Raw genomic sequence first — 15068 nt, 5'->3', positions numbered from 1 at the left:
CTACTGATGTTGTTGGGAAATAGGCCTATTATTAAGAAAATTCTCTTCACTCCCCATAGACTTTGTACACAACTGCTGAAGTGGAGTCAGGATGCAATATTTTTTCCATGCACAGAATTGGTACCTGGGTGCCTTGTTCAAATTTATCTCCCCCCCCCCGTCATTTAATTAATGGCAAATTAAATTATTCAGTCCGTTTTTCCCCAAGACCACAAGTTTGCTATATCACTAGAATTGTACAGTTGGACAGCATTTTTACATTTGTGAAGTAACAGATTACAAAGGAGAAAGCTTCCAAGTGAATCACAGATAGCAAGTTTTATTGATCAGCATTCAGTCGTTGGTAATCTTTGTAGGGATAGATGCTCAGATGAAACATGTAAAAAATTGGAGGAATCACCCTTTATCTATTTCTCGTTCATCTGTTACAAGGTTAATTCCAGAAATTAGGGGTGCAAAAGTGTGACATTTCCTGTCCCTGTTACATCTGGCCTTTGTTATTTGACATTGAAATCAATTCCGGTGATACTTCCAACCATAAATATTTGTTTGGCAGGTAATTTACATTAATTCATCAATCTGGGAAATTAGAAAATGGACTCTGAACTTGCAAAATCATGTGTCGGATGTGACAGGCACACGAAAAACAATGGACCCTTTCATCTGAGAATTTTTTGTCCTCCTCCCCCATGGGATGCCAGTCTAATCGTAGGTTGGTCAAAGGCCATAGCAGGTATGCCTGTAGAGAGAGAAACATGGGTGAGGTGACTTGCCCACGGACACACAACATGACCAGCAGTTGGATTTGAATCCTGACCCTCTGATCAGGAGTCCAGACCCCTGCATATAACCACTAGGCCATGCACGTCAAGCAAAAAAATATACTTGCCAAGTGCCTAGCCGGAAAATAAAGTTTTGGCTTTATCCATGAAAAATTAATGCATAGCATAAAGATACATGCTGATATTTACGTTGCAAATGTATGCCTTCTAAAAACAGTTTTATCATAAGAAGTCATGCACAAAATTAAATTTACAGCAATAAAAGTATCGCAATGCCCAGCATGGAAAATACATATACATTAAAGCATATGAAATATTTTTAATAATGCAAGTAATATTAATTTTCCTTCCGAGTATAAATTTATGTCAGATTATTTACAATTGAATCAACTTACCACAACATCAAGTTTTAATGAAATGTCAGTCCTCAGTGAAAAAATATTTATTCAGACTGCAGAACAAATTTTTAAAATAAGCATTAAAACAAGCATTAAAATAAGAACCATTCATTTATCTTATTTAATTTGTTATTTTATTTACAATCTCAGTAATTATTATGCATCACTGTGGTTTTCAACTGTTGCGTACATGTATATTTACTTTATACACGTATGTGGAATTTACTTAAGAAACTGATTTCACTCGTGAAAATAATTCTGAAAAACAAAAGAAAAGAAATCAAAGCTTCACTGGCCAAAAGAAAAGAAATCAAAGCTTCACTGGCCCTGAAATGCTGCCTAACAGTAAGTTTTCAGTAAGTTTTTTTGCGTAGCAAAAGTGAAAAGCCTCAATCACATTAATTCAGAATTTTTGCACATGTTTTGGCTCGCCTCACTTCAACTTGTTGACAGGTTTTTCTTTGTCATCGCCGTCAAATTTCTCAATCTCAGAAGGGGACATCTTGTCTATACGAGATGTTGCCACCATGTCGAACCGTCCACTCCAATCAACAGCTTCTCTGCTGGGAAAGTAGGTTGTCGTCAGCTTGCCACTGGCATCGACCGTAAGAAAATAGCCTGTCAAATTAAAAAAAAACTTTCATGGTTAAATACAGAATTCTGTGCCAACCTTTTTGACACACTTAGAGAGACAAGAAAATGTGAGACGCTTTTGAAGAATTTCACAGTGTATTCCAATGGAAAATTGACCACAACTATCCCTAAATGTAGTTCCTATGGTAGATTTTTTTATGCTCTTTGTGTGGGGGGATGAACTTGGGGCTGTCAGACTGGGGTGTGATGTCCAGTGCTCCGTGCAAAATTTGCTCCCCTTTTAATTTTTTTCCCTTAAGAATTTTGAACTTGGAGTTTAAGTCAAAGGTCACAAATCTGAAATGGTTCTTACATAATTCTTCCTTTTTCATTTCTTCCTTTTCTTCATTTCAAATTATTGCAGGCGAAAGGCATGCATGAAATGAAACCTGCTTTGTTCACTGGTTTTTCTGCTCTCAAGAGCTTTGAATGCTGATCTAGAAATGGTGCTTTATGGTACGTATTGGCCAAAAGAAGTACCACTCTGCTTTAGAAAGTTGAATTTTACTTTGATGTGTCGTGTAACATTACAGTACTGTGTGCATTTAACTCACTTTTTCGGGACGCAAGCTCATATGTGAACTTCCCGCTGTCTGCTTGCCTCATGGTGAAAAAGACACGGTCGTCAGTCAAGATATTGACATGGTCGCCGTACAGGTCAGAACTGTTCTCACCCTGATAACAAGGAAAAATCAAACTTGTGGACTTTGTCGGCTCATTGTAGTTCTGGTTCTGACAATTCAAATTACAAATGTTTGGCTTTTTCGTGGAATATCCCTGGAAAAGCAGAGAGGCTGGATTGTGTTCAGGAGGCTGTGTCAAAATTACTTGCCTGTGGCTTACAAATTACATACGAATCTATGGCACTGGCTGCAGGCACTTCCCATAGAGTCGTGCGTAATCACAAGCCACAGCCAAGTACATGTAGTTTGGACACGGCTACTTCTTAACATGAGGATAGACTCTACAGGTTCATCATCAAGCTCATCAGGTTGAACTTACAATTCTTGTGGGCTCCCCGTGATCCAGTGGGGAATCGTTGTTCAGGTTCACGATGGCTCTGGGTCCGTTTATGACTGGATCATAATGGACAAGCTCAAACCGACCTGAAATGGATGAGGAGGGAGGAATTTAGTTAGGAAATGCCATGAGTTCAGAATTATAAATGTGTATCAAATGTTAACAAATGTGTACTGTGGCTTCTTAAGAAGTGAATGAATGACAAATCGTTTTCTTCAAATCTTGAACCCAAAGCATTCCCAGTGCAATCTATGTGCACCTCAGTTTAAAAACTAGATTCTCTGCACCAATATTGGAAGTACGGGGAAACTTCAGGGAATGACAATAGACCTCTATCACAGGGCAGCCATCTTGCTTTCCTACCATTCATAGCAATGCAGCCAAACTGAGGCTGGAAGGAAAAATAGTCAGTTCCCTTTGTCAATATGTGAAGTTGTATTACTACTGCCAGTGGGTCTATAGGGAAGAAGACAAATATGGCCGCATCATGATTAATGTCATTAGTAGCTCAGAAGGGCAACATGAACAGGTGCTTACAAGGTGTGAGGTCATTCACGTTGGCCATGCAGAAGCAGTTGTCCTTCAAGGTCAGGAACTTGGTGTTCTCATTGACATTGTTCTGGAAGATGTAGTATGGCCCAGTGAAGCCTGTGAACTTCCAACCACTGATGCCAACTTTGATGGCAACATCCACAATTACCTGATCCCCTACGAAAAAAGGAGGCAACGTAAAACGAGGAAGGAAAGATGATGACAGTTTTTCCTTTTCTGCCCAGTTTAGCAGCCAAAGTCTGCCAGTTTGCCCAGACAACTCTGTAACTTTTCTCGCCCGGTATCCAAGTAACAATAAGCTGGAGTTATTGATCACAGCCTTTCCGATATGGCAAGTGTTCTTGTTTTGCCAAATCAAAAGAATCAACTTATTTAACGACTGTTAACATAGCATATATTGGGCCTCAAGCTCACAGATGTGCAGTGCCCCATTGTTCACTCCTTAACTGGGGGGTTGTTAATTGGCAAATATGGACAAGTTGGTTTCCCTGGATCCACAAACTGGCCTGGGCGATATGTGTTAGCGTATATTATATCACTCCCTCTTCTCTGTTTGGCCCTGGGGATGTGATGTAATCTGGGGTCAGGGGTCACAGGTAGGCATGACTGGGAGGTGTAACTGCCTCAGGAATGTGAACAACTTTCGTAAACCGGATTAAATTTGGTGGAAAAATGGGATATCTCACCTTCAAGGGACAGCTGGAAGGTGAGGGTGAGTTTCTGGCAGAAAGAAACGCCGCTTTCATCTTCTTCCTCACGCTCAACCACCTGTTAGCAAAAGAAAGACATGTAAGACGCCCACTGTTTACCGTTTAAACAAAGTTTGCCACGGAGCAAGTTCTTTATAAATCTATACATGTAGAGTGCATAACTATTGTTTCTGTTATTTGCCAAGCAAGTTGACCTGGTTGGTTGGATGGCTGGCTGTTAGTTGTCGGATGCTATTAGTTGATTGGTTTGGGGGGAGGTTAGTGGATGGGATGTATTTGGTTGCTAGGCTGGGCTTGACTCAGCTTGGCTAAGTTGTAGATTTCTGTGTTTTTTCTTTCTTTGTTGTTGCTTTGCTCTCGGCTCATTCCTAATAGGAATGGCTGGGTGGTATGGTTTGGCATTTGCCACTGGCATTATCTCTCTTTGCATCTGGGAAAAGAAATTTCACACACTGTCAAATAAATTTGAGGTTTCTGTAAGTAGGCCTGCAGGTTGTAAGTCTGCAACTTACAATTTTGATTTCCACTTCAGCCAGAGACCCAAAGAATTGCTGCAACCTTTCAAATTCCCAGCTCTTCACATCATTTCCATTGACACTGACAATAACATCCTTTTCTCTGAAAAACAAACAAAAGATGTACATCAGTAGTTCACCTTGATAAAGAAAAGTCTGTAGGAACTACTACACAGTGAGGAAAGGAAGTCCGATTTCCTTTCTTTTTTTTAATTTCTGTTGTATTTTTTCAGGAGGATCATTTCCTGCTTTCTGTTTACTGCTGGACTGTGGGAAAGGACAAAGTGCAAAGCGGAACTTGTTTCAAGTGGGATCTTGCTCAACTGATTTTTTAAACCTGACATAAGTGACAAGATGGCTGACAAACTGAAACGACTGACCAAGCCATTTATCAGTCATCCGGTTAATTTACATATTGATTGGTCAGTTTGATTGGTTGAATCCCCAATTGATTCCCTGGTTGATATTTCATTCAATTTATTGAATGGTGTATTGATCAATTGAGTCATTGACTGTACATGTATATTTTATCATTTTATTGACTGATCAGTGATTCGTTGATTAATTTTGTCAATTTTGTTGATTGATCGATCGATCGATTTGTTATCGATTTGATTTATTGCCTTTTCATGGTGGTGAGCTGTATTCTGAAAGGATATAACTTACCTGAGTTTTGACTGCGCGGCCAGACCATCTGGGATGACAGTGTGCACTACGTGGCCTTTCTCTGCCTTTTGAATATTCATGCCAAGGCCAATCATTCCACCAATCGACTTGTCTGGATGCGGCACGTGGATGTTGTTATGCGGATGCTCCTCCAGAGAACTCTGCGCAAAGGAATTTGAGAGTGGGAAATAATCAGGAACTTAGAACCCAAATCTGTTGCTGAGAGTGTGTGGAGGAGCGTGACAGGACATTTCTTATCGGCTCTTTAAGAAGGAAAACAGTTCTTGTTGGATATTACGCGCAGTTTTGGCGTCCGTTTCAAATGGCATTCTGATTTTTCCAGCTCTATTACTCCTATTTTTGTTAAGAACCCTGTGTACCTTCGGCAAGATCAAGCGGAAATGGTCCATTAATTTCCCAATAATCTTGCTGAATTGCTTCTTCCCTGCGTCAAACAGCTCTGTGAACAGCCCGTCTACAACATCCTGACCACCTTCCAGTGGCTGCTGGTGCTCAAAGGTGAAAGGGCACTCACAGCTGCCCAAGCCCCATTGAATCTCTGCCAATTTTTGCCCGGGGCTAGTTGGTGCCCCGTTCCCCTCTCCACCATCCTCCCCACCCGCCCCAACGTCGATGGCCTCCTCATCGAGGGTGTCGTTAGTCTCTTTCCAATTTCCCGCAAAATCCTCTCCCTCTTCAGTGAATGTGAGGTGCTCTCCTTGGTTGGATTCCTCAAGCTTGGGGTTACTTTTCAGTCGGCAAAACTGCCGCATCCCAGGTCCAATCTCGTCCGAGACCGACCGCTGGCTCTTGTACGCCCTGCCGTCCTCCTGGCGGGGACTCGGAGATGACGGTCTTTTCCTCGACTGCTGAAGCGTGCTCGAGGCGGCGGGCGTACTGGGGATTTCGGCACCGTTTGCATGCATATTACCGTCACTCATGCCTAGCCTGCCAACGACTTTGTCTCAACTTTGTAAGCTTCACTAGCTGTTTTGTATGTCAATGAGCTCTGGCACAGCCTTGAAATAAATGCCGATGTTAATTTCCTGCTTTCAGTTTTATACACCTCCTCCGAGGACGGAAACGGAAGGAGCCACGTGCATAGTGTCACTCCGTGAATAGCATAAAGAAAGTTTAAATCCAACAACAATTTCGATATAAAGTGTGGGCAGGTCGATAGGTTCAACCGACTATCAGGTTCTCGAGGAAAATGATAGTTTATACGTTTTGTTAATACGAGCGAGGATAAGAAACCAACAGTTTTGTGGTTGCCATAATCAGACGAGCTTATGAAACATGGAAGTTCGCATTGGGCATTTAACCATAAACTTTTATGGCAGTCGTTATCGTTGGTGAGAGTAGATCGATACCGAGCGTGAACACCGCCTTCGTGTCGGCCAAACTCGGGCAGATTTTCCCTGGAAAAACTGTATTGTCACTGCCATGCATGGGTCAAGTAATTCAGTGAACGCACGGGTTGATAAACGAGCAACAAAGCTGCGTGCTGATTTGGAACTCCACCAATTCTGCCGCAGGATAGAATCGCTTTGGCGAACTTAGGCAGCTGATGGAAATTTCATTTAAGTCGTATCTGAAACAGGCTTCTGGAGCCACGGTTATGTCTAGGCCACATGTGTATTGTCAGCGTGCCAGACCCAACTTTGACCTACATGCACACTACAGACACGACTGCTTGCAGCCTTTTAGTTTCGCAATGGCACAAAGCTTTTTGGCCTACTGCCTATCTCGGAAAGGCCCGCCGAGAGAACCTGGGCCTCGGCACATTGACCCTAATTTATTGTTCGGTTACAGTGTCACGGGAAAAATAAAGAAAAAAGGGAGGATGTCGTGTAAAGCGTTGAGAAAATTCAGAGGCGGCAATGTGCTTTAGCAAGGAAAAACTCAATACATAGAGAATCCAGACGGTACACTTTGTTTAGCCCGTGCGCAGCTCCCCATCAATTAAATTTAATTAATCTAGAAGATTAGGAAACTCGTTGACGAGGAGACTTGCCTACTGTTTTCAGTAAATCTTAACTTTCAAGACTCTGCATGGGCATGAAGCTGTTTCACACGGTCCATGAAATCATGATGAAACCAAGTGTTGTGATTGAAAGTACATGTATAATTATTCACAAATCGCTTTCGGGAGTTTTGCTTTTACGCGTATACAGTAGAGTTTAATGGCTCCATGGTGGTACATGTACCCTTATGAAACTGTGACCTTGTGCGCTCTTACTTTGTTGGTTTTGAATGCCTGCATTGTGTGTATGGAATTCGTCGCTCTTTGCATTTCCCACGAGGATATCTGTTTCTTCGTTGGTTCTCGAAGGATTCCCCTTACAGCATTTACTTTCGTTTTGTGTCACATTGTGCTTAATGCTGACGCATATCTGAGGAACTCTCAACCAAAATCGATTCAGTTTCTTTCTTGCCGTAGGTACGTTGACCAAAAAAAACAACGTCGCAGAAAATAGCGTTCATTTAATTACACCATGTGGCGGTGTCTGTCCAGACTGTCTGGCACCTGTTATAAGATCGCCACGTAGCATGCATTGGCAACTTCCTCCATGCTTACTCGGCCTTGGGAGAGAGATTTTCTTTTTTGTGTTTTTTCTCGTGTATGTCTACCCGTGCTTTACGTAATATATCGACACCTTTCCTTACAAGGCCTGGGTTAGTTTCGCCTACAACTCCATTTCCACTTATTGCGCCCCAGCAACTTCTTCAAATCTCATGCCGCCTCGCTGCACTGATGGCTCGTTGGTGAGCCCCTTTTCGCACACGAGCGTACCATATACCAATGAATCCAAGTCCAATCTTATTCCAACTGATCCGGCCTTGCAACTTCCTCTGACCCTAGTCCGAAATCAGACCATACCAGACCCTCAAATCTACGTGGCCTGTGGTCAGGCCATCGAGCTGCGGTCGGATATACCACATCCTGCTTACTGACCAGCTGCTTTTCCGTTTAGCCTCTGCTGCATGGTCGCAGGGTCATTTCACCTCAAACCATATTAGCCTGCAGAAAACCAACTGTGGTGTTGCATTAACACTGCGTTGTACGCGAACCTGTACATGTGCCAAAGATGCGTGGTTCAGTACATCGCGTTGAATTGACATTGAAGACTGTTGGTTGTCTTCTCATGAACCCCGCCCACCCCACAAGCTCATCCACAGCAAACTTCGTTCTCTTTTTCAGAATTTATTTAAAGAGTATGAAAATACTTACCAGTGGTAGACGGAATCGATGAGCCACCTCTTTGATGTCATGTGTCACTTCTCGGACTCCGTATTTCACCCCTTCTACCACCGTGTTGCCGATGGTCTTGGCCACCTCCTTGACTTTATGCAGGGTCTTGGAGATGATATCACCCGGCAGGAAGGATTCTTCTCCCTCTGCGTTGCTGGAGGATATCCTCTCCTCCACTTCAGCGTGACCATTACAGCACCCTTTCTTTGGTATCTCTTCTTGGCCCGCCAGCTCGAATCTCTGGATGAGGTCCTTGACGCGGGTCCCACCAGAGACAGTCTCTTCAACGCCTCCGTCCATCAATGCAGCGGCCTCAGCCAGGAGGTCAGGGTTCAGACGCCTCGCCTCCCCTCGAAGAGGAAGCGCATCGGTCTCGGCAGGGCTTTCCCGGGCTTCCCTGTCGTTTGCCAGCTGTACGTGGGCCATCTCCGGACCGAGAACATCCGACACGGACTTCTGGCTCTTGTAGCTGCAGCGTCTAGTCCCGTCGGGGGACAAGGGTCGTTTGACAGGCGGCTGGTCCCATTCTGTCATACTAGTCGGTTCGCGGGGAGTTGCCCACATTAATTCGGCTTGTGACACGATCTCAGTCATTTTTTTTTCAACTGATTTGTGAAACTGCAGTTTCCTCTCGAGTGCAATTGAGCCTCTAGTGAATAAAAGCTCGGAGCTTATTTTTGTTACACCGAAACGACTGTTCTGCTCAGCTCTAGAGCATATAACAACCAGATTAGTGTTCTGTGGGTCTTTTTATGGTTGGTTTTGTGTAAACTCTGAGTTGAGGCAACGAATAGATTGCCTTTATAGAGAGGATTGACCATGGGGAACCCGGAAACACCGTCAAAGCGGAAAGCCAGTTCTTTACATTACCGCGAGCCCGGTCACCCCCTTGCACGCATGGCATTGTATCAGCTCAGCGGTCTAATCTGGCATGCCGCAGCCATGACGTAATGAGAGCGCAAATAAAGCCAAACGGGATTTCCCCAAATCCTGAGTGATGTCATCATGTTTGTTGAAAACGGGCTATTGAAAACCTCCACCAAATAATGTTTTTGCTCTTATTTAAAGGATGTTCTTCCATTTCCGGCCCGGCTTTGTTGAAAACCATTGCTGAATTAAACTACATGTATCGATCGAAATCAGAATTTAACCAAAAGCCTTGGCCTACACTCCTACAGATTTCCATGCATGGTGGATCATCGCAAAAAGAAAACATCTCAGCCTAGGGCCTAAGACTTAGTAATGAAAATACGAGAGTTTGCAGAAAGCGGGCAAGTATTGCATTGAGCAGTCATCTATGTTTCTCTTAGCTTCCCCAAGGTCAAAGGTAACTATGTGAACGGATGTTGCCCAGGATTCCAGTGATAGTTGAAACCGAAGGTGTTTGTGGAAGCGTGTGAGAACAATGTAGTAAGCGCTTCCTATTGAACCTGCAGTTTGTACTATCAATTACGGAAGTGACTCAGTCTTCTTTTCCATGAAGTAGTCTTCCTTCCATTTCGTCTTCCAGGTCCATTGCCGATGCACTGCACGCAACGGAAGTACATGTACAATGCACATGTATTCTGCGTCTAATGTTGTAGATTAGTAAATGCTATAGACAGCAGTGACAATAGGCCGACCTCCATAAAAAGGTCGGGAAAATACAAGTTTGTGTTCTGTTGAATACGTATCTAAAAAAAATTCTGAACTTCAAAACGAACTTCAGAACACACCTACTGGAAAAAAAACAGGTCATTAAGACTCATGCAATTACCGTTAACGAGCCTGCTTTTTCTTTAATTGATGTTTGGGAAAATAATCAACATGGAAAAGTGGCTCATTGCGCAGTTTTGTAGCGATTTTGAAAACTTAAATGTTTGCTTGCATCTTTTGTGTAAATACTCTCGACGGCTGAGTTAAACGCGGATGCGGTGGCACGGGTCTGGTAGATTTTTGTTCTGAACGAAAGAGGAAGTGAACGCTCTCAACATTATAAACCCAAGAGCCGGGTTTCGGTTCTCGATGAGGGACGGGGTTTGGTTAGTGCTCAGGGGATGGGATTCAGGGAATAATCAATTATTGGAATGATGAAGATACACCGAAAGAGTTTGGATGGATTTCCAAGACCATTTAAACGTGTGTGCCGTTGGACTCGGAATATTTTTGAGGCAAACTTGACATGAAATGAGATTTTTTTTCATCTTCGGGAGGGGGGCGGATGACTGCATGTCTGGCCACAGATGACTATACATGTATCAAAAGGATGACTTTCTTCCTTAAATAGAAGCAAGCGAAGATTTCAAGATTCAACATTTTTAATCTTCCTTAAGTGTATAAAGTCACCGAGAGTATAGTTCACAGTCGCTTCTTCAAGTTTACGGCTTGTGCTTTTCACCTCGAAACTTAAAGAGTAATTTCCTTATTGATTTGTTTCCCTTAGAAGCCCAAACCCGTTTTTCAAACACCTGGAACATTTCACATTACGTTTCAGTGTCAATGAATGGTTGATAAAATTTACAAAACATGTTCAATATAATGCAATAAAATGTGTCGTAAACACAGCTCAGCGAAGGGAGTTTGTTCAATTCTCGATTTACCTTGCGATCGATGATGAATTAGACAGGTGCAACTATTTAAAGTCGTGTGGATACTTTCGGCAAATTGACACGGGAAAAAATTCTTGAAGAGCGGCGTACCAACTGGCACGACATCTTCTCGGACTTACACCTAGCATTGCTAGAGTAGCAAGTCCCGGAATTGATCATCCGCTGTTTGTTTTACGATGACCTTTCAAAATGGGTGGCGGGGGGTCTCTGGAAGTGTCGAGAACTAAACAAAGGGCAAACACGCTAGTGGAAGGAAATTGTGAAAGTGTAGTTGGTCACGAAGCTTGGCTGAGTGGTGGCGTGCGATGTGTGACACCTTTCTGTTATTTGTGGTGCACCCCAAAAGAGGAAATCCGTTTTGAGACCAGCGGACATTTTTTGTAATAGCCTATGACCAACACCTGGGCACACGCATTTTGTCGACGGAAAAATATCAAGGGCTCCGGAAAAAAGTGAAAATAGTTTTTTTTTTAAATAGGGTTTGATTTAGCGTCACAAAAAGAAGAAATTACAAGTGCCACAATGGACAAATTGCTATTCCATTGAGCCACTGTACCGCTTTAGACTTGTCTTGTATTCAAAATCTTATTAAAACCTTGCAAAAGTTAAGGTTTAGGGAAATGCTGTGTACATAAGCATCGTCAATGAAAGCTTTTCTCATTCTGCCGACAATGCTCACTGGAATGTAGGCGCACTTGCGTAAGCAGGATCTTTGAATATTTTGTGTCACGTGCTTAAGGGTGCACTGAACCAATTCAAGCTCCACTCAAAATAGTGTAAAATCAACCAGGTTTGGAGCCTCGTGGCAGGCAACTGAAGTCCCTGAGGCCTCTCAAACCAAAAAAACAGTGTGTTGTTTGGTCCTTCGGATTTCATTTGATTTTCAATTTTTTGTAGGTTAACCAATGATTTTTTAATTATCCGCCCATCACGAACTCACCCCCCCCAAAAAAGTGAATGTTCCAAAGTCTTCTCAATCTCAGCAGCCATTTTTCAAATAACATCCCTCACCTTTTTAGGCTCCTCTGGCAAATTTTCAAACACAATTTTGTCTGCTTTGCCCTGAGATGGGTTCCACTGAATCTACAGTACAGAGACGATCCTGGGCCATACTTACACAATCCCATGTTTCTTGACCCATGCACACAGACCCCTCTTTTCGAAAGAATCTGTTGGAGTACTTAAGCGCCTCGGCCTGGCGGAGGGTTCTCATTGCATAGGGGCATTGCACCCTATCATTATTTGGAAAGATTCCACAGCGCATGCCCCAAATCATGCGCATTGCAGGTCATTGGGGAACGGCATATCAATAAGCGTTCGCGAAGTCGGCCTGTCCAACGCGGTGCCTGTGTTTGACATTGGTCTGCGTGTCTTTATAATGGAGATAATGGTGTTTTCTGACTTACGCGCTAAATACGTTCACGGTCGCGCGCTTTGCGCTCGAATGAAAAAAAAAGCCCTTTTGCCGATTGGCCACTTAACCAAAGGATGCGTGTCATATTTCAGCCTGCTCGTGACAGGCATTTGGGGTCTACTGGATCGACTCGGGCTGCTATGTTGTGAGCGATGACATGAGCTGACGCTTGCGCTCTCCCCGTCCCCCTTAACCCATCACACGACATGATATACACTGAAAGGTCGTCACACCCGGCTTTGTTGGCCTGGGAACGGATGAGGGGAGCTATTAAGTGCCATCCAGGAAACCCGCCGGAAACACCGTGGTGGTGTGACGTGTGAAATTAGGCCACATCCTTAATCTCTGAAACATTTAACATCTAAGTCTTAAGTTACTTTTCTCTCGATACGATGATGAAGAACCCATCAAGTCCTATACGACTCCCTTCCGTACACACGAAACAGGCATTTTTGTCACAGTCATTCTGCTTGTTTTCGGATGTTGTACCGGGCTTTGACCAGTCGCCATTGCAACTGGCTCGGATTTGTATGAGGCGTGTGGATTAATCGCCACGTCCACTGGGAATTCCTCCTTGGCACGGTTTCATGATCTGCTCCTCTCTAGAGGCAAAAGAGTGAAAAACTCACTCGCAAAAAGAGTGAGTCCTACATAGCTCTTCTCAAAAAGAGTGGAAAACACTCCAAAAGGGTGAAAAGGGTGATTTTCTCTCTCTTGATTTTCTCTCTCTTTCCATGAAGCAAGAAAGCTGGAAAATATAAAAATGCATTTCGGTTAATCGTTCAGTCTTCTTTTCTGGTAGCAGAAAAGTAGAAATATGCATTTTATAATAACACTTAAACTGTTTTCGTGCTATTTTGACAGCAGAAACGCAGGTGTCCAAAACCCCATCGACATACCCTCTGTAGAAACCATGTGCTATAACCATTGCTCAAAAGGCACGTGATTCATCCCGACAGCAGCTATCATGACGGATATTTTCACGGTGGATAGTTTTTCTCTTTCACTGTGGTGGTTCTGTGTTGAAAAATAACACAGAACCGTACTACGTGTATAATGTGCGTCAACGTCAATACGGAAGAGAATCCCAATATTCACAAATTATAAAAATTGTGGTAAAAAAATTGTTTGGACGGCAAACATGACTCATAAAGACCAAAAGCTGTTGAGCTGAGGACTTCATGGTGTCGTCTATAGGCTGTACGCCTACGTTTGCGTGAAAAACTGTTTTACCGGCAGATATTGGCAACTTTCGATGAGATGCTTTAGGTGAAATTTGGACTCCAAATACAGTCCCGCGTCTGTCTAGATGTGGCCCTTAATTATACCCCAACCTGAAAATAAGTCTAGATTTAATCACTGTCCTTTAGTCTCGCATGCTGTTTGATCTGCTTACTTTCCTCCTTTCTTCCCCGTAAAGCAATGATCTGAGAACTTGTTGCACTTTAAAATGCGTTCAAATATTTTAAAGGGAAAGACACTAATTCAGGCCTCAACTTGTTAAGGAATCAAACATAGTTTACGTGAGCCAGAATTTGTCTGCCTGCTGCGAAATGAAACGTTCATCCTGATAAGGTGAATTACAAATATGACACTCTGTGGACGCTGTTTTGTAAGAAAATTGTCGATGTTTGGGATTATTTTAACACTGTTCAACATCGTTATACATGTACCTGTTTTTACCATTCAGATTTGGCGACGTTGGTTTATTTTCACGTTCTCGATTTTGCATTTTTATTTAGCCCTTATTTCGCTTCATGAATGAGGCAGTGTTTGATTTTGAATTCTCCGGACCGTTGTACTCTGCTTTTAATACGCTGCGCCCCCTTGCTACCGTACGCTGTCGGTTTTCCTGGATGCAGATGGTTTTGTTCGGGGATATTTGCTAATAATCGCATTTGTTGGATACCTGAGAAAGAAAGGAACACTTCCTGTACGCTTTCCTAGCACACTTTGTGGGAAATGTTACTTTCTTTTTCAGTTCCTGCTCTTTGTGCGTGGAGCGTTTTGTGGGATCATGCACCAAAGCGTCCATTCACTGTGAGTTGTCAACCGAAATCGTGAATAAAACTATTGGGGGAATTTCCACAATGGCGCACCGGTTGATATTGAGACCGTCCCTTCGAGGGCGTCGCTGGGCCTTCCAGGGGTATTTTCCCTGGTGTGATCGCTCAGCCTTGAAAAGTTTTTTCTATCTTTGGTTACCATGGGTGGAAAGTAAATTAATGTTGGTAAGAATGACTGTACTTCACGTGTTGTATGTAAAGTCAGGCATGCGTTAAAATTTCCTGGACAAAATTCTAGTTCAAGTACTTCCTTGAGAAAAAAAACGGTTTCGTGGATTTGCGTAGAAACTTCTGGTAAAATAACACAACTTCTTGTTTAGACAAGTTTACGGTCGTAAAGTAACTATATGAAAAGGACAGAACTTCAGTGGATTTTTTTTTTGTGGTTTCGAAAACATTACAAAACCACCATAGGAACAGTTTCTCTGTTTGCCTTCACTACGCCGAACCAGGAGAGTCTTCAATGTTATC

The 15068-nt window shown here is 43.0% G+C and overlaps 2 protein-coding genes across 4 annotated transcripts in view; one reads left to right on the top strand and one right to left on the bottom strand.

The window, feature by feature from the left end:
* eif2a (eukaryotic translation initiation factor 2A) overlaps nt 1-15068 on the top strand; it is a 97561-nt gene that overhangs the window by 11409 nt on the left and 71084 nt on the right. The window contains exon 19 of one of the 2 annotated variants that reach the window (XM_087145997.1): nt 2178-2269. The exons of the other annotated variant lie outside the window; for it this stretch is intronic. The gene's annotated coding sequence lies outside the window, so the exon portion shown is untranslated. The remainder of the gene's footprint in view (nt 1-2177; nt 2270-15068) is intronic. 2 annotated transcript variants of the gene reach the window in all.
* Nucleotides 293-9374, bottom strand: LOC110981036 (uncharacterized). Of its 2 annotated transcripts, none has more exons than XM_022238193.2 (8): nt 8509-9374; nt 5277-5437; nt 4608-4713; nt 4072-4153; nt 3371-3541; nt 2816-2919; nt 2368-2488; nt 293-1798 (listed from the first exon to the last, which is right to left on the bottom strand). In XM_022238193.2, exons 1-8 carry the CDS (start codon nt 9121-9123, stop codon nt 1614-1616), a joined length of 1545 nt encoding a protein of 514 aa, XP_022093885.2. In that variant the 5' UTR covers nt 9124-9374; the 3' UTR covers nt 293-1613. The 2 variants fall into 2 exon arrangements, with proteins under 2 accessions (XP_022093885.2, XP_022093886.2); XM_022238194.2 differs by lacking the exon at nt 8509-9374 and adding an exon at nt 5657-6339.

The sequence above is a fragment of the Acanthaster planci genome, linkage group LG14 (assembly GCF_054643075.1).
Source record: "Acanthaster planci isolate LZ-2023a linkage group LG14, COTS_SCS, whole genome shotgun sequence".
Lineage (NCBI taxonomy): Eukaryota > Metazoa > Echinodermata > Asteroidea > Valvatida > Acanthasteridae > Acanthaster > Acanthaster planci.
This window is presented reverse-complemented; position numbering and strand designations above follow the sequence as displayed.